The sequence below is a fragment of the Pezoporus occidentalis genome, unplaced genomic scaffold (genome assembly GCF_034315485.1).
Source record: "Pezoporus occidentalis ecotype Australia unplaced genomic scaffold, CSIRO_AGI_Poc_V1 ctg57, whole genome shotgun sequence".
In the NCBI taxonomy this organism is placed as follows: domain Eukaryota; kingdom Metazoa; phylum Chordata; class Aves; order Psittaciformes; family Psittacidae; genus Pezoporus; species Pezoporus occidentalis.
In genome coordinates this window covers 5,497,228-5,523,019 of record NW_026915910.1, presented here as the reverse complement: position 1 = coordinate 5,523,019, position 25,792 = coordinate 5,497,228, and the positions used below count along the sequence as shown (strand labels likewise).

Here is a 25,792-nt window from a genome sequence, read left to right as displayed (position 1 = left end):
CCCCCCCTCCGCCAGCCCCACATCAAACACGGGCCTCGGGGGCCATTAACAACTTAAAGCACCGATCGTACCTGCGGGACAAAGGTTTTTGCTCCAGGCCCTAGCAGAGAGCATCGCTGTCTCTCACCTTCCCGGCTGCGCACCCCCCCTTCCACCTCCCCTTTCCAACCCCCCCCAGAAGAACTGCTCTAACCTCCCGATCCCTCCTCCCCGAGGCGGGGGTGGGGGGGGTCCCGGCCGCCGCCTACTCCCGCATCCCCCGGCTGCGGCTCCCCCGGGCTCCCCAAGGTGCTGCTGGACGGGGCGGGAGGGGGGGGGAGGAGACTGACCCGGGGTTTTAAGCAGCCCAGCCCCATCGTGGGGGGGGGGGGGGGGGGGGAGAAGGTGATGGATGGAGCCCGGTGGGAGAAGCTAAATCCAGACGGGAGCTAAATCTCTCCGCCGGAGGGACCTGGGCTCCTTGCCTGGGGTCTCGGAGCGGCGGCCGGACCTGCTGAAGGTGGGGAAAGTGGGAGGTGTGGGGAAAAGGGTGCTGGGGGGGGGGGTTGGAGGAAAATTGTATCGCTGGTGGTGTTTTGGTTTTGGCTGGAAGGCTGCACCCACGGGAGACAGCGCCGGCTCACCGCAGGGGAAAGTGGAGCCGAGGGGTTTCCACCCGCTCCCCACCGCTCTGGATTGTGGCCGGGGACCCGGCCGGGGTTTGGGGAGGTCCATCACGAGATGTACCAGAGTTTAGCCATGGCAGCTAACCCCGGCCCTCCGGCGTACGAGGGGGCAGGTGGCTTCATGCACAGCGCGGCCGCAGCGTCCCCCGTCTATGTGCCCACCACGAGGGTCACCTCCATGATCCCCAGCCTGCCGTACCTCCAGAGCAGCGGCTCTTCCCAGCAAGGCAGCCCCGTCTCCAGCCACTCCATCTGGACTCAACCCGGAGCTGAAAGCGCCGCTTACAACCCGGGATCTTCTCACCCTCCCGTGTCACCTCGGTTCTCCTTCTCCACCAGCACCCCTATCCCTGCCACCTCTTCCCGGGAAGCCGCGGCTGCTTATGGCACCTCCTTGAACCTTTCTGCTAACGGGAGGGAGCAGTACAGCAGGGGTTTCGGCAGCTCCTATTCCAGCCCCTACCCGTCTTATATGAGCCCAGAAATGGCCACGACCTGGACTTCTTCGCCCTTCGACAGCCCCATGCTGCACAACCTGCAGAGCCGAGGGACGCCCGCAGCCGCCCGGCATGCCAACATAGGTGAGCACAGACCGGGTTGGAAGAGGGGAGGGAAGGTTTCACCTCGCTGCCTCCACAGATATTTATGCACTCACGGGTAGGGTGAAGAGGGAGAAATTCAGCTTATTTGGGATGTGGCTGTTGGATTTGGCTGCAAAACACGGGGTGCCCACAGTGCTCCCCTCCCGCACCCTGCATGTACGTTCTCTGCAAAACCACCATTTCAAAATATCCCCCAAAACCTCAGTTTCAAAAAAGAAAAAAAAAAAAAAAAAGGCATAATTCAGGATAGGCCTGGAACGGCAAGAAATGATGTGCCGAGCTCCTGCACCAGGGCCTGCCGCTCCACAAACGCCTCCGAGGAGATTTAGGGTCTGCGATGGGGATGATCCTGGTGTGCAGGACCCCGATGTGCATAAGCAGCCCCTTCCTGGGCTTGTCTGAGGTGTAAAATGGGGGAAATCTGTACGGAAAATGGTAAAATTGAAGTGTGGCCCATGAATCCCAGATCTTTCCTTTGAGCTGCTCTGTGTTACTTCTTCTTTTATTTAGGGTAACGGGCCAGTTAGGGTAGAAAAAGGGAAAGAGGGGAAATTTGGTGTTGAGAGGGGAGAGATGATAGAGAAAGAGAAAGATAAATGCATCCACTTTAATTAGTACACTTCCTGAGGGATTCACAGGCACATATGGACAGCCCAGCCCTGTTTTTCGGTGTCTCCTTGCCCCCCAGAATATCTCAGTCCTGATCTCTTGTGCCGATCCCAATCTTGGAGCCTTTACCCTGTGTCTACAACCAGAAATTGGCCCAAATGGCTTAAAATACTGTTTTCATATTCCATAGAGGGGAAGAGGGAGAAAGAGGGAGAGAAATGCAGGCACAACTTTGCATTGCTGTTTCATAAACCCTTCTTTCTCTCCCGTTTTCTCTCCATGAAGGTATTTCTGTCGGCTTTGGGGTTGGGATTAACAAAGAAAACGACTCAAATCTGTGTGCAGATATATTCTGAGATTGCATTCCTTAACCTGAATTTTGGAGGGCAATTTTTCCATCGTGTTGGGCAAGATTTCCTTTATCTTTAGCATTATTTTAAGACTTAAGGAAAGGAAAGTTTGGCATCGGTGGAGGCTTGGTCTCACCAATGCCTTTTGCTTTCCTTTGGGCATTATGAAATTGCTTAAAATGGGGAAGAGATTATCCTTAAGGATAAAGTTTTGGCCAACCAATTTTCGGAAGCGACAAGAAGGCAGAAAGTATAGGGAAAAAAAGTCAGGATGAATCAAATAATCAAATACTAATTGAGTGTTAACAAGGACATAGCGTGTTTGCATTTGACTACTGCGCCATCTCTTCCCTGGGAAAAAAAAAATGTCGGCTTTCTGGAGTGGTCTCAAAAGAGCTCTTAGTAATAAAAATAACTTTAAAACAATGCAAAGGAATATTGCAGTTGCAAAAATACCCATTGGCTTTTAAAGTGCCAGAGACTGAGAGCAGTCATTTGGGGATTTTAAACCAGCAGTCTGCCTTGCAGGTCTCGCAGACTGCATTTTGGTGGCAAAAAGTGTTTTTTATCTGGGCTTTCAAAGAGTATTGGAAAGATGGGATGTGCTGAGCCAGGACAGAAAATGTTAGTGGTTGCTAATGAAGGAGGAAGGAGTGGGACCCTTTTCCATTGCCAGGTCCCGATTCACGGAATCGCCTCTGTCCTCCGTGTCAGAAACTGGGGGATTTATTAGCTTGCGTGTAATTATGTCTCTTTGACTAAGGAAAAAGCACTTGGGTTTTAAGTAAAAAGTGTTTTGGTTTTGGTAAATATTAAAAATAAACTGCCTGAAAGCCGACGAGTTTTAAATTCAGGATTAAAATGGACTTTTTGGAAGGCAGCTCCCCCAGCAAGTAGTTTAAGGTCCAGACCTGCCCCTTTCCCTGTTCTTCCCGAGTCGGGATGTGTCCGATGCCGGGCTGCTTCCAGCTGGGTCCCTTTCTGACACCGGGACGATGCTTTACCCAGGCTGCAGGTATTGAGGAGGGGGTCTTGAGGCATGTAAAGACTGGCTGGTGTCTTTCTGGTTTCTGAGTTTGGAGAGAAACCCATGTGAAATGGGTTTCTGAGCCAGGAGAAAGGGATTTTTTTTTTCCCATGAGGGAGGGCAAGAAGACTTTATGGGCTGAAAAACCAAAGGCATGGAAAGATGCAGTGGGGGTGGAAACACTGCTGTGTACTGCACCCATTGCAGACCCAGTTTAATAACACATCCGAGCTTGGCTCAGCGTCGGAGCAGTGCCCAGAACAGTGCAGCTGACCCCTTTCTTTGCCTTTCCTTAAGACTAAAGGTATTTTTATTCTTCGCACTATGAGGAATCTCAAGTTGGAAATACAATCCTTCCTTATATTAAATCAAGTGGTTCCTGCAGTGCATTTTCTTCCAGTGATTTAGCTTCCTGGAGAACCACTACCTTTGGATAGTGCAAATTGCCGAGCACTCCGGGATCATTAGGGTTTTAATTATTCTCATTTTTTAATAACGAAGATCAGGTCTATGCAGATGTAGCTGAATACGCAGACACCGATAGGCAGTTTGTGCAATTGGGCATGGCATTTTTTCCTCACTGTAAAGCAATGCACCAGGAAAAGAAGTTCAGTGAAATGTATTCAAATTAAATTATACTAAAAGAAAGAAAAATATTCTTTTTCCCTAATAAGAGGGATTTTGGCCTGGGTTAAAAGGTGCCAATACAGCTCCGTGGTATAAAGCACCGGGAAGGATGGGTGCACAAAAACATGGCCCTGTTTGAAAAGCTTTCCCCGGTGTGAGTTCAAAATGCCAGATTTGGGCTTTTCAGAGTAAGTTTGGCGAATGATTTCATTACCCTGAAGGGCAGGATCAGACCCTGCAGCCAAGGCCGTGAACTTGCTCCAGGCATTGCCTTGGATGGGGTTGCAGCGAATTCCCGACTTAATGAGGCATGAAAAGCACCCGCTGCAAAGTGCCCTTTGAAGAGTCTTCCCTGCCAGCCCCCTAAACCTCTTGAAATCTGTCCCAGAATTAGCATGGAGGAGTAGTTTGCTCCTTTTCCCTTCCCCAGGCAGAGGGAGCAGGGATCGAGGGCAGCACAGGAGCCCGAGCGCATCCAGCCCGCTGCTGCTTGCTGTCTCCGGGTTGTTTCCAGGCTGATGATGGAGGGCAGATCCTGGTTTGCCATCCCTGCCTCCTGTAACTTTGCTTTTGGCTAAAAAGCACTGGGTTTTTCTTTTGCTGTCGCATCGAGGAGGTTGGTGTGGTTGGAAGTAAATCGGGCTAGGGGCTGAGGGCATTTGTAACGGGTGCTTAGCGTTTTGCTTTGACTAAGTCGAAGTCAGGGTTCCTCAAAGAGGAACCATTTGAACGCAGCAGCAGCATCTGGGAAGATCAAAGCCTGGAGCAGACACTCGGTTCGAAAATGCGTTCTCTGCTGCTGGTGGGGGAGAGATTGTGAACCAGATCTCACGCTTTCCCATAGGGATGCTAAGAGATTTGCCTTGTAGCATCCCCAGGGCCAGCGTTTCCAGTAATTCAACGGCATTTGTTACAACCCTCTGCCCTACAAGGAGCCCCTCACTTTCCCCACACACCGAAGGACAAGGTGACTGCTTCCTATGGGGCAGTGGGCAACTGGGGGAGCCCAATCCCTGTTATCCCTGCCCTCTTGAGGGATAGGGCCGTAGGACAAGGGACAGGGTCAGAGGGCGGAGGGCTGGGGCCATAAGATGCAGGGATGGGGCTGTAGGATGAGGGATAGGGCTGTAGGATGGAGTGATGGGGCTGTAGGATGAGGGATGGGGCCGCAGCACACTTCTGCATTTCACATGGGACCCTACGTCCCCAGTTTTGCAAGCGGTTGCAATTCTCACCTCGGCTCCGCCGGCGGGGAAGGCTGGCCCAGGGCTTTGTCTTCCCCCCCCTGCAGGTTTCAAGCCACCTTCTGCTCTCCCGCCTAATTTAATTGTCACCAGTCAGTCTGGGATTTGGGGTGAAACCCACAGAAGTAAGGTTTCTAATCTCTGAGCAAGATCAAGCTCAAACATGCAACTCATTTTACCACCCAAATCCACAAACAGGGTATTTTAAATTCCAAATAAAGCAACAACAGTAATAAAAATATCACCACCACGGGCACCAGATTACCCTGATTAATAATGCAATTCCTTAATTGAAAATGGAACATTATTACCGCATACAAGGGCATATGTTGCATACAACAGCCATGGTGTAGTACGTAATGCATTATAAATGCTCATGGATTTTTGTAAAGCAGTAAAACTTAAGGCAGCAGATAATGGCACTGAATCTAAGACTTATTAAGCCAGAACTATTTTTCTCTTCCACACATGCACTCATGTATGTGCCTTTATCCTTGCAACAATAACAGCATTTTTGTTTAAGAGCCTATATTTTACTCTCTACATATTTATTTCCACCAGTTTGGGGGGAAAGAGGCAAAATCCTTGGACATGAGTGTTTACCAGGCAGTGTTTCCAAATGGAAATTGGGCCTGATCCTTCTGTTTGGTGCTAGTCTGATTGCAGAGAAACCTTGGCTCGGCAGGCAGAGAGGGGCTCCCCAGAATCAGTTATCCCAAAAGCAGGTATTTTGAATAGACAAACCATTAAAAAACTAAGGATGCCCTGAAAGAAACCCCCTCCAATAAAGCATCTACCAGCAAATAAAATCCCAAACCAGGTGAAAAAAAGCAGTGGCACAGTGAGATGAGAAGTGTTTGTGCCTGAAGGTCGGCTGGAGGAGGGTGTGTGCAGGGGCTGACACAGTAAGAGTAGAAAAATGCTGTTTCAGGGAAAATTCAATTTAAAACAATTTGATGGTGTAGTCCCCAAACCTGCAGAGACCTTGATTCTCATGGGTTGAAATTTTTGCTCCTCAAGCTCCACAGAGCTTTGCACATGAAAGAGAAAAGGGTGGAAACAGAATATATCATCTTTCAGAGGTTTTGTTCCCAAATTCACATGCCAGCCTGCTGTGGCCTTCTCTCCCTAAAGTTTCTTCACTGAAAATGGGATATGTGGGGATGTCCCCCTGCTCCTGGGGGGCAGAGGAAGGTGCGGTGATGCAGCGGAACACCTTGGGTTTTCCAAGGCTTTTTCAACCCTACAATAAAAAGACTTAACAAAGTGTCTGCCTTCCATTTGGGACTCACCACTGCCTGCGAAACCAGGTGGGGGTCTGTGTCGAGAGCTCAGACCGCGCACTTAAATCAGTCAGTTTTGCCTATGCTGGGAAGCTGCGCCGGTCATGTCTTACAGGGATGTGTGATCTGCAAATAACACGATTACGCTTCTGAAAACCCTCAGTCCTAATGGTGAGGTTGGGTTATTAGAAGTCCAGCTTGCTTTGGGAGGGGGATGTGTAATTACGCCTGTAGGACTGACAAAAAGGAGGTTGGAAATGCCAAATATTCACGTTGTAGTTGGATCCTGAATTCATGCTGCTGTCTGGCGGGAAGGTGTAAATATGCCTTTGGTGCGCGAGTGTGAAGTGCTGCTTAAGTTAACCAGGGAAATATGTGAGAACACGCTCTTACCTCCAAAATTAACCCAAATTATACAAGGAAATTTCATTATAAGGTTGTATTGAGGGTTTTTTTCATGGAGAAAAAACCCTTGCGGGTCTCCTTTGTGGGACAAAAACCTCACAGCTGCCTATGATAATATCCAGCATTATGGCAAAATACTAACATCTCTCTGGCCCTGACAAGTCTTCCCCATATCATCGGTCACGGTGACCTGTCCAAGCTGTAAATACATCCGTAACGACAAATTAAACCCAATTATCTGCCATGCCTGAGCAGTGAGGTCTTTATACACGGGTGCTTACACATGTGTGACAGCTCTTGAAAATAATTCGATCATCGTTGGCTTTGCAGTGGCTGGTGCAAGTGTTAGCAAAAGTTCTTTTGGAAGCCCCTATAGCTCTGCCACAATGAGCGATGCCATTGTAAGGTCTCGTACTGCAGAAACGTGTTGGGTTTATTTTGTCCCTTGCAGCTTTTCAGAAGGTCACTTGCTGCAGAGCTCGCAGCATTCCCCGTGCTGTTGTGCTCTTTGGAACACTCGGGGCACTCGGCTGTGATTTCTTCTTCAACACGACAAGCTGGAGCTGGATTTTCTCACCCCCAGAAAAGCACAGGTGGGCGGGTGCTGGGTCTGCTAAGAAAGAATATCTGGGCAGAGATTTCTCAAAGCTGGACATAGATCTGACCCTGCCATCAGCGCTGAAATGTTTCAGATCTTAGGCTTTGGCAAGGGCCGGATATTAAAACCAAGTCTGGGGCAGTGTCAACTGGAAGCAAAAATGATTTCTTCTTTTCCAAGAAGTGCCCGGTAATGATTTTCTTTATCAATTATTTGTTGGCACAAACATTTTATTTTTTTTCTTAATTAGGTGGACACATAAATGTAGGATGCACCCTTTGACTGGGGGAAGCAAAGTTGGGTCCTTCCAACATCTTTCTGCTGTTTCCTCCATCTTTCTAATCCAAATCCCTCTTTCACCCCGGCAAGGCTTGAAGGACGCAGCATGCAGGAATCAGCTCCCCCCCCCCCCCCCCCCAGTTCAGTATGGACTATGAAGGAAAAAGACCCAAACAACCCCTCAGAAAATCATCTCACTTGCTCAGAGCTGAAACCATTACTATTTTAAAGCAAATGGAGCTGGTGTAGGATCAGGCCCATGCAAGAAGCTTTCCTAGGGAAGAAATGCAGCCTCCTGCAAATTATATGGGGATCTATAGGTTTTTGTGGGGAGGTGAAGCCTTAAAAGCCAGCAGGACCTTTCTTTTTCCTTTCTGGAAAGTGGCTACTTGGTTTATATGTTGCAGCATGCAGGGATTTGTGGGTTTGTTTTAATTATTTCTAGCATCACGTAAAGCTGGTGGGCCCCTTATCGCAACAAGTGGGGCTCAAACCACTCATGCCAGCTTTGGGAGAGACTTGGAAATTCATCTTGTTTGTGAAAGAGGAAAAAATAATTCATGGAAAGTCAGGGAAAAGTAAATTTTGCATCAGAGGTGGGGTGAGGGCAGCCGGATGAGGGATGCAGCGGGGCTGATCTCCCGTCTCCACCAGGGACTGGTACTGGACGCTTCTGAATCTGGGATAACAGAATTCCTGCCTGGAAATGTTTCCTCCTAATCCCTGGGAATTAGGTCAGTGTCTGCTGGGAGAGCATTTCAGGAGAGGTCCCATGGTGGGACACCACTGCCTGCTCTTGCTCTTCTTTCCAAAGCTCACCCGTTTTCCTCTGGCCGATGCTTCCTGCTTCAGCATAGTGTATTTAAAGGGTGTTGGGCTAGGACTGGGTGCCTGTTGCAGTCAGGCTGCCCTGAAAGGTTAAAACCTGAATCCAGCAGAAGAGGTTGAGGGCAGAGATGAAGCAGGGGGGTAGAAGGAGACCAGATTTTGCCAATTCTTGCCTTTTTCCCTCCACAGCTCCTGCTTGCACAGTGCTCTCTGGCTGAGTCTGTAATATTTAAGCAAGTTCCAGGCTGCCCTCTGGCCCCGAGGGCCAGGGGAGTGGGCTGTCTCCTTTGGCTCTGCAAATATCCCCAAACAGTTGAGGAGACATCTCCCTCTTGTCCGCTTCTCAGCTGCCTGCCGCCTCTGGCTGTTGCCAGCCCTTCTGCTTTGGTGCACCTCGTTTTTCCTTCCAGCTCCAGCTTCCGGAGTCATGTTATCATATGTCAGGCTCTGCTTTTGCAGGAAAGGAAAGGAGTAGCTTTTCTGGACAAGAGAAAACTGGGAAACTCTGATTCCTTCATGCTGAAACTCTAGAAGAGACCAAAACCATAACCTAATTCTTATTAGTTGAACTCCTATGAGTTTTCAAGCCAGGATCGTGGGTCTGCCATCCAGGGATCCATCATTATTCAATATTCGGGGCTTGCAGCAGTGGAGCTGTAAAAAAGTCAGTGAAACAGTGAGCCCCAGACATCAGGACTCCTCCAAATGACATGTTTGGCCCCAGATGGCTGAGATTATTTTGGGAAGGGAGTGCTGGCCCCAGGGGCTGGCTGCTGCAGGGAATGGCTGCTGGGAAGGATGCTGAGTTGGGACATGCCTTGGTGATGTGGAGCATGAGAGGGGCAGCTGGCTTGGGAGAATGACTCCTCTTCAGGCTCCCCTGGGCTGGGAGGATGCCTTGGATCCTGGGGACAACTGAGGCTGTTCTCCAGGGGCTTCCCTTCCCACCTTCAGTCCTTCATTGCTTTAATGGAGCAAATCACCGATGCTATGATTTACCCTGACCCTCCAGATGTGAAGAGCAGTCCTTGATGCTTTTTCCAATTCCCAGCACAAGCAGGACCACATGCAGGAGTGTAAAATCCCCTTCTAACCCCCTTCCCTTTTCCCACAGCCAAGGAAGGTTCTCACTCCAGCAGGGCGAGCTGCCTGCCCCGCTGCCTGCCCCACTGCCTGCCCTCCCCAGCCATTTCTATTCCTAAACCAACATCCCAGTCAGACTCTGTCACCTCCCTTCACACAAAATCAATAACAACGGGTGAGCAGGTTAATTATAATCACAGAATAAATGCCACGGTCTCAAAGTTCACTCAACTTCACCAGCATTTCAAAACGAGGGGACGACGCCAAGCAACTTTCATTGATTCCTCTGGGGCAGGGGCGGGAGTTTGAACCTGTCCCCAAGCTGATCTTGATTCAAGACCTACTCAATTTTCTTTCTTATCTCAACTTTCCCCTATCTTATAATGCCTGTTATTTTAGATAAAAAGTCCAATCAATTGAGTTAGAAAAACTGCAAGTTATATGTTGCCCTGATAAGTTCGGTACCTGCCATTTTATTGGCCTGGACTGCAGTTTCTGTGCGAACTGACCTTTGCAGATGCTTTATCGGCGGCCAGGACAATCATTCCATCCTCCCACCCCCCTCAGGGGCCAAGTTGACTTAACATTCAGAATAACTAATAGAAGAGGAAAAGAGAAGGGCCAGGGGTTAGACAAACTGACTGTCCCCTATAACGTGATGAACTGTAGTAAACACCTTTTTGTTTGTCCCTGGCTAGCGTCCCGCAGGGAGGCCAGGATCTGTCCTAACTTATTTTGGTGTAACTCCTCTGAGTGGGATTTATCAGTGTAACACCTCCTGACTGGAGCCAGAGCCTGTGTCTAAATAGTGAGCTAAAGAAAACTGGGGCAGGGGTTTGGATATGCATGTGATCGTCAATCTTGGTCAGTGTTGTCATGCTCAGAGAGGGCTTAGACATGTGAAGCAGTATATAGCCTGCATATTTCCTATATTCCTACACATGCTATATATATGATTTAGACACATAAAGTGAGATATTTTAATATATATGTGTGTCTGTGCATCTTATATTTGTGAGCATACATATATACACAGACACAAAACTGTATAGAGCTATGCTCTGTATAGCCATAGAACAATAATTCTAACAGCAAAACCAAACAGAATTGATTAGAGATGACTCCTAGCTTGCATTCTTAAGGACATGGTATATGTGTATATATACAAATGTATACATTTATATGTATGCATATATAAGTGCATATATGTGTGTATATGTGTATACATACACATGTATAGTACACAGGTAGATGATAACATAATTCAATCAATTGTATTCCTACAAGCAGAATTTTGCCAATTGGATATATGTCTTTCCTTCTGCTCTGAAAAAAACAACACAAACCTTTAAGTTTCTGGAGTTCCAGGGCTGCAGAAATGTAGGGCAGATCTCTAGTCCAGCCTCCTGCTTAAAGCAGGACAACTGGTAGCAGGGGCTGAGTTCAACTGTGGCTTTACCTGGATAGAGCTTGGAAATGCCCAGGGATGGAAATTGCCCCACCTCCAAATGAAAAGACCTCCTAATTCCCAGCCTGTGGTTTGTGCTTCATCCCCCTGTGCCTTCTCCCACTATTGAGAAAGGTATGGCTCTGTTGTCTGCATATATCTACCTAACTGATGTACTTGCAATGAACCCAAACAGCATCAATTTCCCTGGGCCCAGAGCTGGTCCACCTGGGTGCTGGTAATCACCTCTACAGACAGAGAGATGGTCACCATCAGACAGATTCTGCACCAGGATGTATGACCAAACACCATTGGATTCCTGTAGTTTAAGGACTTTCAGCTCTTCAGCTGCTCTGTAGGAGCCCAAGCGAACCAAGAGCACGTGAAGGCCTTGCCATACTTGATGACGAACTAGTGCCAGATGCTAGCCATTGGAACTCAACAGACCATGTTCTTCAATCTTAGCACAGCTGCCTAGCTGGGATCATAGCATTGCAAATCCCAAGCTTTGCTCTACATTTTTTCCCCCATCATCCTTTCCCCTGCAGTCATCAAAGAAGACCTTCTGGTAGGACACATCCATTTAGAGATGGACCATATTCAAGGAGGATAACGCTGTAGCTGTTTTTCTTTAGTCTAAAGAGAGAAAGACCATTATCAGGTGCCTCCTGCCAAGCAGACCCCAGGCTGTGGATGGCCCCATCCTGGCCATTCCCTGGGCTCTCCATCCTAATCTAAAATTTGTTAAACAGTATTTGGACAGTCGATAAGCAGAGGAGTCTTCTCTTTATCAGAAGAGCCTCAGATATTTACAAGTGTAAGAAAGAACTGCAAGTAGGACTAAGAAAGGGGAGGTCACTGTGGTGGGTGGGATCAGGCATGCATCCCAGCAAAAGAAAGCAGACCTTGGAGCTCACTCACACACAACCAGACAGTCAGCAGAAGCTGCTGTTGGACACCAGGTTGCTATCAAAGGGGTGGCCAGCAAGTGCTCCAACCAAAAACACCCTCCATTCTTGGGGCAGTTTGCATGCTGTCTCCTGTGTAGCAGATTATGTGCCATTTGGATATGGGATATGGTACTTCAGTGTGGGGGTCAACAGTCTCTCCACTCAGCTCTGGTACAACCACTGGGTTTGATGGCTTGGGGTCTGGTGGTTCTGCTGTGCTGGAAAGCTGTCTGTGCTTTTCCAAGCAACTAGGTTAGACAGGTCCCCCAGGACCAAATCTTGCCCCTTCCCAAAACAGGCAATTTGTTTGAATCTGCTTTAGAGAAATCCAGGCTGTTTCCATCCACATCCATAGATGTGGAGACAGCCAAGATGGGCTTTGTGTCCATGTCTATGACCATGGCCTTTGACAGCTGTCCTGTTGCCTCTCTTCAGTGAGGCAGGGAAGGGCCTTTGATCCCTCTCATGGGTGAAGAACAGCGTCAGGAGGAGATGAAAAGCCTTGCTCAAGGGGAGCCTACTGCAGAGCCAAGACTGAACTAAAAGCCAGTCCCAAAATATGACAAACCTTTGTGTTTGTTGTGTCCTTCTTGCATATGATCTCAGCTGGTCCCTTGGCTGCTTCTACCTTCACTGTCCTTCAAACTGGGGAAAACATATCCACAAAGGAAAGGAGTATTCTTGGCTGTTGGCAGTGGTGTGTGCCATAGACCTTGGCTTGCCACAGGCAGAGGAGGGAGCTTTGCAGGGGAGGGACACAGTGTTCTCTTTGCTTTGATGCGAAACATTTGGCCTGGGAAAGGTTGCACAGGAACAGTGTCTCACGAAGCAAGGAAAAAACAGATTTCTTCACCTTTTTGAAAGCAGCATTGGCTCAGCCACGTTGTAGGCTTAATGTTTCCCAAGCACTGAGTAGGGTCTTTAGGTTTGCAGGGGGAAAACTGATCTAGGCAGCCAACTGAGTAACTAACCATTTTCTCCACCCTAAAGGTGTCAGATACACCTCCAAACATTCTGAGGCAGCACCAAGCCATTTCTGTGAAGCAGCACAATGATGCATTTTGCTTGAAACTGTGTTTCTGGCAAGCACAGGGAATTTACCCACTTCTCCATATTCTGTAGATCAGCTATCACACAGTGATGTCTCCTAATCCAGATCAGAGGAGAATAAAAAGCTACATTCCCACCAGTAACCAACGCGGTGATGGGCACTTCTCAAACAGGCGCTGCCTTTCTCTCCCCATGGCTGGGTCCCATTAGTCTCTAAAATAGTAGGGCCCTGACAAATTTCCCCTAAATTCCATCAGAGGGGAAACAGGCATAGAAGAGGGAGGGGAAAAAAAGCCAATGGGCAGAACCTGTTTTTACAGAAACATCCTCAGCTCCATTAGCTGAAGGGCGAGATAAGGCACATGGGCTTGCTGATCCAAGTCTTTGTGTCAAGCTGATGATGTCCTCATCAAAAAAGGAAAGACCCATTGACAGCTTTCCTTTTGGCTACAGATCTCTCCCATGCATAAATCTGGGCTCTTTTATTTATGTATTTGCAGTCGCTCCTTGCCCCTTGTATTTTTGTCTCTCCTTGGTTTTTGTTGCTGTCTTCCTTTCTAGTTCAGCCCTGCTCTGCAATGGTACTGGACCAACCAACACTTTTAACTGCTGTGATCTGGTGGGGTTGTCCCCTTGAAACTTCAGGTTCTGGAGTCATGCAATCCATGGGGGCATCTCAACCCATTCAAAAGAAATAGAAGATGTGACTTGCAGCTCCACTAGGGGTTGGAAGTAGACGATCTTAAGGTCATTTCCAATCCTAACCATTCTATGATTCTATGATTTATTAAAAGGATCCCTAAAGGCTTGAACTTTAGGAAGGATTTTCACACTGTCACTTTTTAATGGAAACAATTGTGGGATCTGGGACAAACCATCCTAGGCAGCTGGGAATAACAAATCCTCTTTCCCCCTGCCATGCTGTCATGGCTGCCCCTTGGAGCAGAAGGTGTCTTGGGTGGGATCCTAGGGTGTCCATGTGTCCGAGGGGCCAATGTCCTTTGCCTCAGCTGCGAGTTCCCCAGAGAGTCCATTTGGGATTTGTGTATACACAGGACTGTGGCTCTCACCTCTTATCATAACAAATTGTTTTAGGAAACTGCTTCTCTGTGGGGAAAACTGCTCTCAGGGTCTGTTTAGAGCCTGTAAGTGCCTGGCTGTGTTTGAAGGACAGCTTCTCCTTTGCTGAGTTGCTTCGTTGGGTTGAGAAGACGCTTCTGCAGGGGGAAATGTTGATATCAAATATCCCTCCAGCTGTAAACAAAACTCCAGTGCTGTATTAATGGAAGTCTCTTTCCATTTCTCTTCATCCAGACTTTTGTATCTCATGCAGCAGGGTCTGACCCAAACCAGTATAGGGAAGGCTCTTTGTCCTCTTCTAGAGTCTGGTTTGGGAACGGGAACTTATAAACTGGTTGCTGGCTCTGAACTGAAGGTTCCAAAATCTCTCTGTTGGAGGTGCTTTTGATATTATTCTTTTAGGTGCTGATCCATCAGGTTTTATGCGTTCAAGATGATCTCTCCAAGGCTGAGAGGCTGAGGGTTGTTAAAGAAAAGCCCAAACAAACCCAGAAGGTCTGGACACAGTCAGCCTGGCAGAGCTGGGGTTGGCAGAGATGATGGAAAGGCTCAGGGATGGCTGTTCAAGCCACTCTTTAGCTCTTCAGACTCAAGCCCTGAGCAACCTCCCTCTGACCCCCATCTGGTATCTGATTCTCCTGGTTGGGAAGGCAAAAGCATTCAGACTTTGGGTGGGCCATGTCTTTGGTCAGAGATGCTTGTCATGTCCTAGCCATGGTGGACATGTGTCTGTAGAGATGTGGGCTGCCTGGCAGTGTTCAGATCTGCTTTCTTACTGAGCCCTGCATTGTCCATACCAGTCGATCTCTGTGGGCATGGCGGGGGATATGAAGCACACTCCCAATGACTAAGAGCCATGGAGGGTCATACCCAAGAATGCTTTTTCCCTACCGACCCCAGCGCCCCACTTAGGCCTGGCTCCATGGGTACTGAATGTTGCATTGTAGAAAGTATTTCTGAGATTAGCATGCTTAAGGCCTCACCCAAGATTAGGAGGCTGTTGTGCAACACACAAGTGACATTTCCTGCCCTGCGGACCTTGCAGTTCTCATAAACAGTAGATGTGAGGGGAAAAAGATCTCCTTTTACACAGTAATCTGAAGACCAGGATAGGGACAGGACCCAATCCATCCTCTCCACCAGCTGGATAATTCAGCAAGATTTCATGATCTGCTCTCATGTGAGAAGCTCCTTTGTAGACTAAAGGTAGGGTCTTAAGAAGATTTAGGTAGAAGCCCATTAGCATTAGTCAATGCCAGTGACCCAACCCATAAAAAGGACTGTCCCAAGACTGATATTATCCAAGGTAAGGACTAGGCAAAGGCACTTATAGGAGCTGTATGTTCAGTGAGGAAGATGAGGCCATTCAGCATACATGAGGCTACTCCAGTAATGGGATTGTGTCCTTCTCAGTGTATCCAGCAAACGCTATCCATTCCCCAGCCCTGTCCCAGCACTGGCCATACCTGGCTTTGAGAGAAGGAGTAAATCTTTCCAGCAGAAAGGCTGTTACAGAGGTCACCGGACAGACCCATAAATCTCCATTATCAGGCAGCGGCTCCTATGCCACAAAACGGAAGCTATTGCCCTGAGTGTGACTGGGGGAGCCTTTCCTTCCCCCCGCATTGTTCAGGGCCCTCCGGGAGCCGCTCGAGCAATTTGCTGCCTGAATAAACGTTTCCTTTCCCGGCTGCTAAGTACAAGGAATAAGTGTCAGGGGATCTCATAATGCCAGGATTTAGAGCTCCAGCCCTGAGACGGAAGCCAAGAAAACACTTCACTGCTTTTTGCCTTCTTAATCCCCATTAGTAATAACAATGGCAAATTAAACAATTAGTGCACTTGAAGCCCAGTGACCTCCATGCCAAATATAGCTCAGCCCAATGAGGGATCATGGTTCCTTTGGGCTCTGAGCCCTGGGATCGTTTGGGTTTCCTAGGTCTTGGGACATCCACCTACGTCAAACTGCATGGCTGCAACTCTGCAGGTGATGCTTTCTCATTATGTTGTAATGAGATTTTGTAATCCTCAGGTTTTCCAGAGCAGCTGGGATGTGTCAACAAGGTCAACTCAGCTCCCCTTGGCAACTTCATCCCTGAGTTTAGTGATGCTGTGAAATTATAGTACCTCTATTAAAAAGAAATCCAGTCCCTTGCCTTCCAGTTTTCACCTGGGGCTCAAATGCCTTTCATTCACTAAGGGCCATGCACTAAGCCTACACCATCCTCTCTAAGCCGGCAACCATTAGTGTCCAAGACACACCCTTTGCCATCATCAAGCCTACTCTGAAGCAGGAGAGGGTTATTTCTCTTGTGATGAAGATCTCTTGTGATGGAGGTGAGATCTTTTGTGGTCAAGGAGCTCCCCCTGCTCTGACGAACGGTTTTAATGAGGTTGCACTGTGCAGACGTCATCTTCTGACTCAGCACTGAATGTTGCACGCAGGGACGCACCCATTGATATTGCCCCATGAAGGCTGCAATTAGGGAGAGCCACCCATTGCGTGGAGCCTCAGAGCGCCCTGGGAACAAAGTCTGTTCCTTCGCACATCGAGCACTAGTGATTCCCATTTATTAATGTTCACAAAGATCGCCTTTGTCTAGAGCTGAGAGGGGAACATCACACAAATGCTTTTACTATGGAAGCAGAAGAGGACTTGTGAAAACTTAAACCAATGAAAGTCCCTTAAGAGAGAAGCTTCAGTCCAAACCCCATGTAAATTGAAACAAATCAAACCAAACCACAAAACCAGTAGTGATGAATATAGCTCAAAAAATACAGATTAAAAAGGAAAGCAAGCCTCAAGACTGCTTTGTACTGGTGGTGTGGCTGTCTGAATACAAACCGACAGTAAAAATAACGTGGATCTGGATGTCACACAAACTCTTGGGAAATAACACTTACTGTTCAGTAGCAAATTTGGTTATTGTCAGAAAATAAGAGACATACACTTTGCCTGGTTTCAATTCCACATACTCTGTTTTTTTCTAAACCCAGAAGTATACTCATATTTGATATCTCTTTGTATCACACCCGTTTTGAGGGACCTTCTTATTCAAGAGCCAGTCCAACTCTTAACATGTGACTGTTAGGAATCTCTTCCTTTTTCTTTGATTAAAAACTTTCAGATTTGGGTTTTCTGGTGCAAAAATCTCCAGGAAAGATGATATTTTGTAATTAGTCACAAACCCAACACACGTCAGTCAAGAGTTTTAGCTGTTACCTTTGGACCACTTTTGCTGTCTAAATTCTCCCTGGATTATGCCAACAACTTCGTACTGAATTATTTTCAAAGAAGAAGGGATTTTCTCATAGAACAAAAATTATTGTGAAAATAATTTGGCTTTTTCTTTGGAAAATTATAATAAAAATACCTCAACAACCTCTAAGATGAAAAAAAAAAAAAAGTGAAATGTTTTCCTTGAGATTTTTCAAGGAAATGAGTTCTTGCCTGACCAGCTGTTCCAATCCCTTCTCTTTTCAAAGGAAGTTTATTTGATCTAGATTTTGGCTGTGATTCAATCACGATTTTAAAGGGGAAAGTGAGGCATTATGATTACCAGTATCACTGAATCCATGTGTACAATGTCACCTGGAGGGATTCCCATCTCTCCTAACCCACCAGAACTGCTCAAAGGTAATGAGATTTTCCCAAGCTGTTGAGAAGATACCGGATTCCTCCTTTTCTGCTCCATGGGCACACTCATTACTGTTTTCTAGCATTACCCCATGGGCCTATCTCTTGTCATTTTTAGCCTGGTTTTCTAGGTAGAAATAGGCTCACATGAACCTTTTTCCCTGTGTCTCAGTTTACTGGCACCACTTTAGTAATTTTTTAATCCTTTGGCTGGTTCATGGTTACGTAGTTTCCTACAGATCCAAAAATAGTCTGGAAAAGGAGAAAATAATGCTGACGTTTGAACATTACCCTTGGTAGATATCAGCGAATCCACATGGGATTGGGACACAGATCGGCAGGAGGCCAAATTTGGTTGGTTTGCTCTTTAGGGAACAATTTTCTTCCAGCAGGAAGTTGAGACGATCATGTAAGAAGCAGGTAGACAAGCACAAAATATAGTAAGATGCATAATAACATTTTAAAAGCTAATTTTACATTGGCTGAAAGTCCTGATACAAAGCTCTTGCTGTCCTCCAAACGTTTCCTGTGTGCTGTGGTTTCTTGGGAATTTTTTCAGGAGTTTAGTTTATTCCCAGCCTATGCTGAGTAACGGAGCCCTTTGCTGCCATTTGTCAATTTCTTCTTCTCCCCAATTATTTTACTGTTTCGTGTTCTGGTTTTGGTCGCCACGTCAGAACATGCCCATGAGCAGGAAGGAATGGTTTTGCAGCACAAGAAATACATCCCCAAGCTGAATTCAGTAGCTGATAGTCTTCAGGTGGGACCATCAGTAACACGCATTTTCAAGGCCCATGCCATTTTGATACAGATATATCTACATCTCAGCAAGGCCAACAGATGATGCTTGTATTTCATTAGCCAAAGTTCTTGGCTTTTTGAGGGTACTGCATTCAAGGGTGAGTTGACTATGGTATAGTCAAGGTGCCTTGTGTCGATCTCTTCACCGCCCTGCAGATGTCAAGGACTACCATAGCAAGAGGGATTGGTCTGGCCCAGCCCAGGCAGTGGTCCTCATCCTCATATCACAGCTTCAGACAGCCCCTGGTGGAGGATGAACCAGGAATGTGGTGGGTCAATGCACCCTGGAGATTGACATCAAGCACAATGGAGATTTGCATCAAAAGCTGTCTCTGATACGCAAATGCCCAGTGATGATGTCTGTTAGCTGACAGCCTGAGCTGGGGTTGTACATGTGGGCTCCTCTAGTTCAGGAGATGTTCTTATGCAAAGACCCATGAACATCTCTTCCCCTGAGCTCTCTGCAGCTATTCACCTCTGCTGAGGGCTGGGTGAGGAACAGAGAATGTGGCATAGCTTTTTCTGCCCACACCTGCTTAAGCCCTGTTGAGAGATGCTTGGGCATCTGTCTGATTCTGGGCAGTTCTCCTCTGTGGGCCCAGGTCTGTGTTTGTCCTGGCCACGGGAAATCTGTCTTGATTGCAAACACGGCTGTTCGCCTGCTCAATCTGTTTGCCCTGGCTATGTCCAATCTTGAAAATTGGATAACGTCAGAGCAGAAGGGGAGGTTTCTATTTCTGTCTCCTTGTATCTGTGTCCCAGCACATCCCTGCTGCCACAGAAGTCCTGCAGCCAACACTGCAAAGCAGGAAAAGGGTTTCCTCTGCCCAGTTATCCCGGGGGGGGCTTCCTTAAGAAAGGAAGAGCTATTTCTTGCAACTGATAAAAGCCGAATATTTGTGACTTCTTGAAATGTCACTCTAGGCTAAACTGAGAACCAGACAAGAAATTAAATGTATGGCCTCATAACCAACCCTTCTCCCTTCTCTCCCATCATGGCAGCAGAATTTTTTGATGACTATTCAGAAGGGCGAGAATGTGTCAACTGTGGGGCCATGTCCACTCCGCTCTGGAGGAGAGATGGCACGGGACACTACCTCTGCAATGCCTGTGGGCTCTACCACAAGATGAATGGCATCAACCGGCCCTTGTTCAAACCTCAGAGGAGGCTGGTAAGTCAAGATCACACAAATGCATGTGGGGCAAGGCTGTCTGCAAGGGTGAGGCAAAATGACCCCATCCCTAGCGGTGCACCAGGCCAGGTTGGATGGGGCTTGGAACAACCTGGTCTAGTGGAAGACGTCTCTGCCCGTGGCAGGGGGTTGGAACTGGATGAGCTTTAGCGTCCCTTCCAACCCAAACTAGGCTGTGATTCTATGACCTCAGGCGGAAGGGAGCCACCAAGCTATCCTGAGGACCATGTTTGTCCACTCCTTGTCTTCCATGGGGCTCCATCCCCAGCCTGCGCTGCCCTCTGCATAGCTCAGACCTGTCTGTGCTCAAACCGTCCCCCGCAAGTGTCAGAAATGACACCGGCAGCTTGAGCGCTGCCACCAGCCACAGCCACCCAGCGCCCTCTTGTGATGCCCCTTCCTAAACACGGAGCTGACAACCAGTGCCTGCACCCTAGCACCCAGGACCTTGCCCTCACTCATTTACTGGCCTACCTGTAACCCTTGGGCACATCTGGGATGCCTCGCTGGGTACCAGGCTTGGTCCTTTACCGCAAGCAGCCATGCGTAAGACAGCCTTGGGGTAAGGCCTGGAAATACCCATAAGAAACAGAAACGGATGAGCTGCGCAGATCTATCCACACACTTTTGTCACTTGGCTGGGCAGCTGGCAATTGGGAAACCTTACAAACACGGCCAAATTCCTGCTTTTTCTTCTAGAAGAGAAATTCCACGAGGAAAAGCAGGACTTGCCTAGGAATGCAATGTAGGGCTGTGGTTAAATTAACGCCAGCTGGTCTACCTAAATAAATATAGTCAGTGATTTGGTTTAATCTCTCGTTGCGTAAACCCTTTTTCTTTTGGTGACTGAGATATGACAGAGAGCTCTGCAAGGGGAGATCTTTGTCTTTGCTGCAAGCTCTATTTTAAGCTCTTGGTCCATTTACAAAGGACAATGATTAAAGCAAATACATGGTGAGGTTACAACTAAAGAAGTGTTTGGTTTCTCCTCACCAAGGGGATTTCCAGCTTTCAATGTCTTAAGAAGTACTTGAATTTCAATTGTTATTATCTCAGAGCTGTAGATTAACCAATCCTGTCATAATGACAAAGAAGGCACAGAGAGAAGGCTGTGGCAAAGATCATAGAGGAAATCTCTGGCAGCTCCTCAGCCAGGTCCTCATCTCCCAGGCTTTCACCCCATTATCAGCTGTGCTGTTCAGGTCTGCAGAGCTGATTAGATGTCCAAGACCACCAGATTTCTTCCCTGTAGGTTCTTTTTTAGGGAGCCTTTATAAGCAAGCAAAGCAAATTTGACCCCTGCCCATCCAGACATTATCCTCAGCCTCTTAAGACCTGAGCTTTGAAGGGTGCTGGGAGGTCTCAGGCAGGCACAGAGCATATGGCTTTTCCTTCTTCCACCTCCCACTCTGCTTCCAAGCTCAAATCTTATGTTTTATGTGATTTCAAGTCCATTGCCTTTCTCCTGTGGCCTTTTGAGCGTAGCTAAACGAGTTCACCCAGAAAGGGAACTTTAGAAAGCCCATTTCTTTGTACTGCTTCATTAGTGGGGATTCCTATTAATTATCCTTCTTTAGGAAGATGATGCTATTGGAAGCACTCTTTCTTATTTCCCCCTCAAGCCACATATGCAACATCACACGAAGCCAGTAAGGAGTATGTAACATTCATGGCATTGATAACATCTTCTTGGGATATGCCATGATGCTTGGAGGTGATTCCGAGAAAGGCTTAGAAGCCTGAAAGGGCAGGAGGGTCTTAGATTCAGACACCTCAGTGTAGGGGTGTGCACATGCAGTGGGTCTCTAAGCTGCTTTTAGACCTGCTGGAAATCTGGGGCTCTGTTCAGGTGATGTCTCAGGCACCATCTGAGATGTCCCAGGAGATGTCTGTGCAGCACTGGTGGGCAGTGGAAAGGCAGTGGAGCAGAAGCTGAAAGGCAAGAGGGGAAGGAAAAGGTAGTTGTGTTATTCACAGAGACAGAGAAAAGAGAGGCAAGGAGAGGGAAGCCTCCCACTCACTGGGATCTGAGCTGCTGCCGGTGGTAGCAGCAAGGTGCTGATGTGTTTTCTCCTCTGCATTTCCCTGCAGTCAGCTTCCCGCCGTGTTGGCCTCTCCTGTGCCAACTGCCACACGACGACAACCACGCTGTGGCGCAGAAACGCCGAGGGAGAGCCTGTGTGTAACGCCTGCGGACTCTACATGAAGCTCCACGGGGTAACACCTCCAGTGGTTTCTGCTCTCTACAGCCAGGGTATCAATAGCACCAAGGGACTGGGTCCATTGCACAGCTTCGTGGTCTCTGGGAGCTGTTGGTCCTGCTGTCCCTGTGGGCTTTTAGTCCCCCCCTCAACATTGCATCACGTTTATATTGGCAATGGGTGATGAATGTAGGGCATTTCTCACATACTAATTAGCCACCCTGTGCATCAAAATCTTAAACCTCAATAAAACTAGGACCAGGTTCTTGCTACCTAAATTCAGGCACTTTAATGAAAAATCTGAGTCAAAAGTGCAAGGCAAAGCTGAGCTCCTCCACACTGGGTGTCAGATCCCAGCTAAGACTTGGCTGTAGACTTCTCATGGGACTGATAGACAGTTTCTCTTGCATGGATGCCCAGATCATCTCCTCCTGTTAGTGGGGGCATCATGCATCTGTGTCATATCTACAGAGTCCCATTGGAGCCCAAGGTATAGCAGGACTTCAGATGCAAATATCCAGCCCTTCTTCCATCAGTCAGTGGCAATCCACCCCCATGGCAGAGATGGAGGCCTTCAACACCCTGGCTACAGTAGCAAATCCCAGCTCTGCTTCTGCCTGCTATTCCCAGGGCTTTTATACACATCCATGCTCTCAATTATGTCCACTACTTCACAGTGGATGAAAGCATTTATGAGAGATAGGTCAAAGCTGGAAGACAAGGTGGATGAGGGGAAGCCTTACCCAACCCAATAATTCTCCCTAGAAATCTCAGCATGTATCTAACTATGAGGATTACTACTGCAGTAAGATCATTCCCTAAGGCAGGTCTCCCTACACAGGCTTGGTACGTTTCCAGATATCAGGGATTAGCCAGAAAGACTTCTGCTCTGAGTTAAACAGGAAAGTAAATCAGGCAAGCTGTTGTCTCTCTTCTGGCCTTAAAATACTCAATACCTATGTGTGAAAACCTGTGCTCATTTGGATGCACATCTTGTAGCCTTGACATACCAGTGCTGACCAGTGAATTTGGGCTCCATCTTGTTGCTTTCAATAAAATCAGATAGTTTTCATGGAGCTTTCAAGGTGGAGCTGGAGACATTCAGACAGCCTTATGGACAGAACCGTTATACACCTTATACGTTATATACCTTATACACCTTATATAGAAACTAATGTGCTTTTATATTTGGGTCCATAGGTTCCAAGGCCTTTAGCAATGAGAAAAGAAGGCATTCAGACGAGGAAGCGCAAGCCAAAGAACCTTAACAAAACAAAGACATCAGCAGGTAAGTGTTACCTGGAGGAGTTTATTGTATGTGTATACATGTGGGTGCTTGTGTTTCTGATCATCATGTCCTGTGAGTCAGACACCCCACCACAAAACGGGATGATTCTTTAACAGTGGGGGATGGCTGAATGCCCTTCCGCAGCAACAAAGCCCTTCCCACTATTTTTATGCTATTTTTTACCCAAACTCACTTCTTCATGGGTGGGTACAGCTCTGTATGAAAGGTCTTTGGGAAGAGCCTGCTTTACCATCTGCTTTCTCACAGGTCCATCCAGCAGCGAGAGTCTTACCCCGACCACCAGCTCCACCAGCAGCAGCAGCAGCACCACAACCACGGAAGAAATGCGCCCCATAAAAACAGAACCTGGGCTCTCATCTCATTATGGGCACCCCAGCCCAATTTCTCAGGTAGAGAGGGGAGATGCTGGGAGTGGGACAAAGATGGGAACTAGGATGTAGCCTGTTCAAAATATCATGTACAGGCTGCAATCTGCAGCTCTACAGCAAATCCTCTGACATGTTATTACAATAGCACCAGTGCCCCATAAAAGGATTCTTATAGTCCTCTATGGTTTGAAGTGTTGTTCACAGGATTTTCCTCTTTCCATAGGCATTCTCAGTCTCTGCCATGGCTGGACATGGGGCATCTATTCACCCTGCGATTACAGCTCTGAAGCTTTCCCCACAGGCTTACCAGTCAGCAATCAGCCAGTCTCCACAAACCAGCTCCAAACAGGACTCCTGGAACAGCCTGGTGTTAGCTGAAAACCATGGGGACATCATAACTGCATAACCTGGTCTTTCATCCATGAACTTCAGGCTGATCTGCTTGAGAGATGAAGAAGATGCCATGTAATCATCAAGTCAATGTTGTTTCCCACCTCTCTCTCTCTCCTGCCTTCTCTTCCCTTGTGAGGTGTTCCAGCAAAGAGGTGAAGAGGACTTCCCTGAGGTGTAGGAGAGCTCTTCAGAAACTAACAGAGAAGACTCAAATCTCAAAGTAGCTAATGAATTTGAAGCCTTTTTTTCCCACTTTAAATGAGCCTCTCTATCTGATTGCCACCATCTTCTATAAAATAGCCAGAAAACACAAAGATGGACGCAGTACTTGAGCTTTGTTTATTTAAAAGTATTTGGCATTTAATAGACAAAGGTGGAACAAACACACTTTTACTGTCACCATCTGTTCTTTTCCTGACCAGAAGATAATGCCACCATCTTCTCATTATCCAAATTCAGTGATCTTCCACCCAAATGGAGCCAGCTCCAGAACAGACTTCAGTAGATATGCTGTAGTGGCTTTAGTGGATTTGATATGATCTAGGGCAGAGAAAAAAAGAGACCCTCCTGCACACACATCCCCAGCTCACACATCTAGAGTGTTGTCTTCATTTTCCTAGATGGTCTGAAAAGCTAATGAATGTCCGTATTTAATAGCAACTCCTTTCCTATTTATCAGTATGAAATCATGGGACTGTGTTTTCAACAGTTTGTTGGCTGAGCCTGGAGAAGGTCTGTCCAAAATCAAAGAGGGATTTTGGAAAGAAGAAGCTTCTGGAATCAGTTAGAGGAGACCCACACTGGTTATCAAATCCTGGTGGAATCTGCTGGACTCTTCCATTACGGATAGTTACAAACCAGACTGAGAGATTATTCAAGAGCACAGCAAATGATAGATGCTCTTCTAACACTGCTGTGCCATTGCTTTTGAGACAGTTAATTTAAGTCTTTTGCATACTTTTATGTTGGTTTTGATGTCATTGATGAAATCTGATTGTCCTTTATTTTTGGTTGTCCTGTGAGTGCCCACTTCCCCCTAACAACTGCCTCATGGCCATTTCACACACCCAACCCTTTAAGATTCCACCTTCTGCAAACAAGCAAAGGCTTCAGCCTCTAATGGAGGTAGGTGGGAGCTGTTTTCTGTACCAAGCATGTGCATAGACTTGCTTGCCTGCAAGAAAAGCATAACTCCGTTCATGCATGAGTATTAAACAAGACTCCTGTTTCTTCTTGCCCATAAGGTTCTCAGCAACCAGAGAATTGTAGCAAACAGAGTTGGAGATGTTGATTGCTCACTGACTCATTCCCTTTTCCCAAAGGGATCGATTCTACCTAAACTAACCCTGATGGCTCTTCTTCTAGCATGTGCTTAGCAAACCCCAGCACCGCAGATGCCGCAGCTTCCCTGTGCAGCCTAAGGGCTTCACCAGATGCTTGCCAGGATGTTTTCATCATTTATGTCCAGACAAAGAATTTCTGGAAGACCTCATCCTGCAAGATTCTCCATTCTGATTTCTAGACACTTCACACTCTGCTACTCTTCTTGCCTTCCCAGTTCCTCTCTTTTCTTCCCTGCATCCAGAACTTGAGTACGGAACTACCAAGTGAAAAGCTAGAAGAGGGATTGTTCATCCCTGCCAAATGTGCCATCCTCTGTCTCCCACTGTTTAACATTCCCACAAAGAGTGTTTCCACCCAAACACCGAGATACATGGAAAGCCACCTACATGTTTGAAGCAAAAGAATGGCATTGTATTGTC

At 47.3% G+C, this 25,792-nt stretch overlaps 1 protein-coding gene and 1 long non-coding RNA gene across 6 annotated transcripts in view; one reads left to right on the top strand and one right to left on the bottom strand.

Annotated features, from left to right (window-relative positions):
• Window positions 1-160, bottom strand: part of LOC134173993 (uncharacterized) — a 3,416-nt gene extending 3,256 nt beyond the window's left edge. The window contains exon 1 of one of the 2 annotated variants that reach the window (XR_009968461.1): window positions 72-160. This is a non-coding gene — a long non-coding RNA (uncharacterized LOC134173993). The remainder of the gene's footprint in view (window positions 1-71) is intronic. The other variant, XR_009968462.1, reaches the window with a different exon arrangement.
• Window positions 1-25,792, top strand: part of GATA4 (GATA binding protein 4) — a 27,128-nt gene extending 1,336 nt beyond the window's left edge. The window contains exons 1-7 of one of the 4 annotated variants that reach the window (XM_062638554.1): window positions 372-499; window positions 1,005-1,246; window positions 19,568-19,737; window positions 21,850-21,975; window positions 23,160-23,247; window positions 23,515-23,657; window positions 23,860-25,792. In XM_062638554.1, coding sequence (XP_062494538.1) covers window positions 1,138-1,246; window positions 19,568-19,737; window positions 21,850-21,975; window positions 23,160-23,247; window positions 23,515-23,657; window positions 23,860-24,042 — 819 coding nt within the window. In that variant the 5' untranslated portion in view covers window positions 372-499; window positions 1,005-1,137 and the 3' untranslated portion in view covers window positions 24,043-25,792. Of the gene's footprint in view, window positions 1-371; window positions 500-519; window positions 1,247-19,567; window positions 19,738-21,849; window positions 21,976-23,159; window positions 23,248-23,514; window positions 23,658-23,859 lie in introns of those variants that run through there. The other 3 variants (XM_062638555.1, XM_062638551.1, XM_062638552.1) reach the window with 3 other exon arrangements.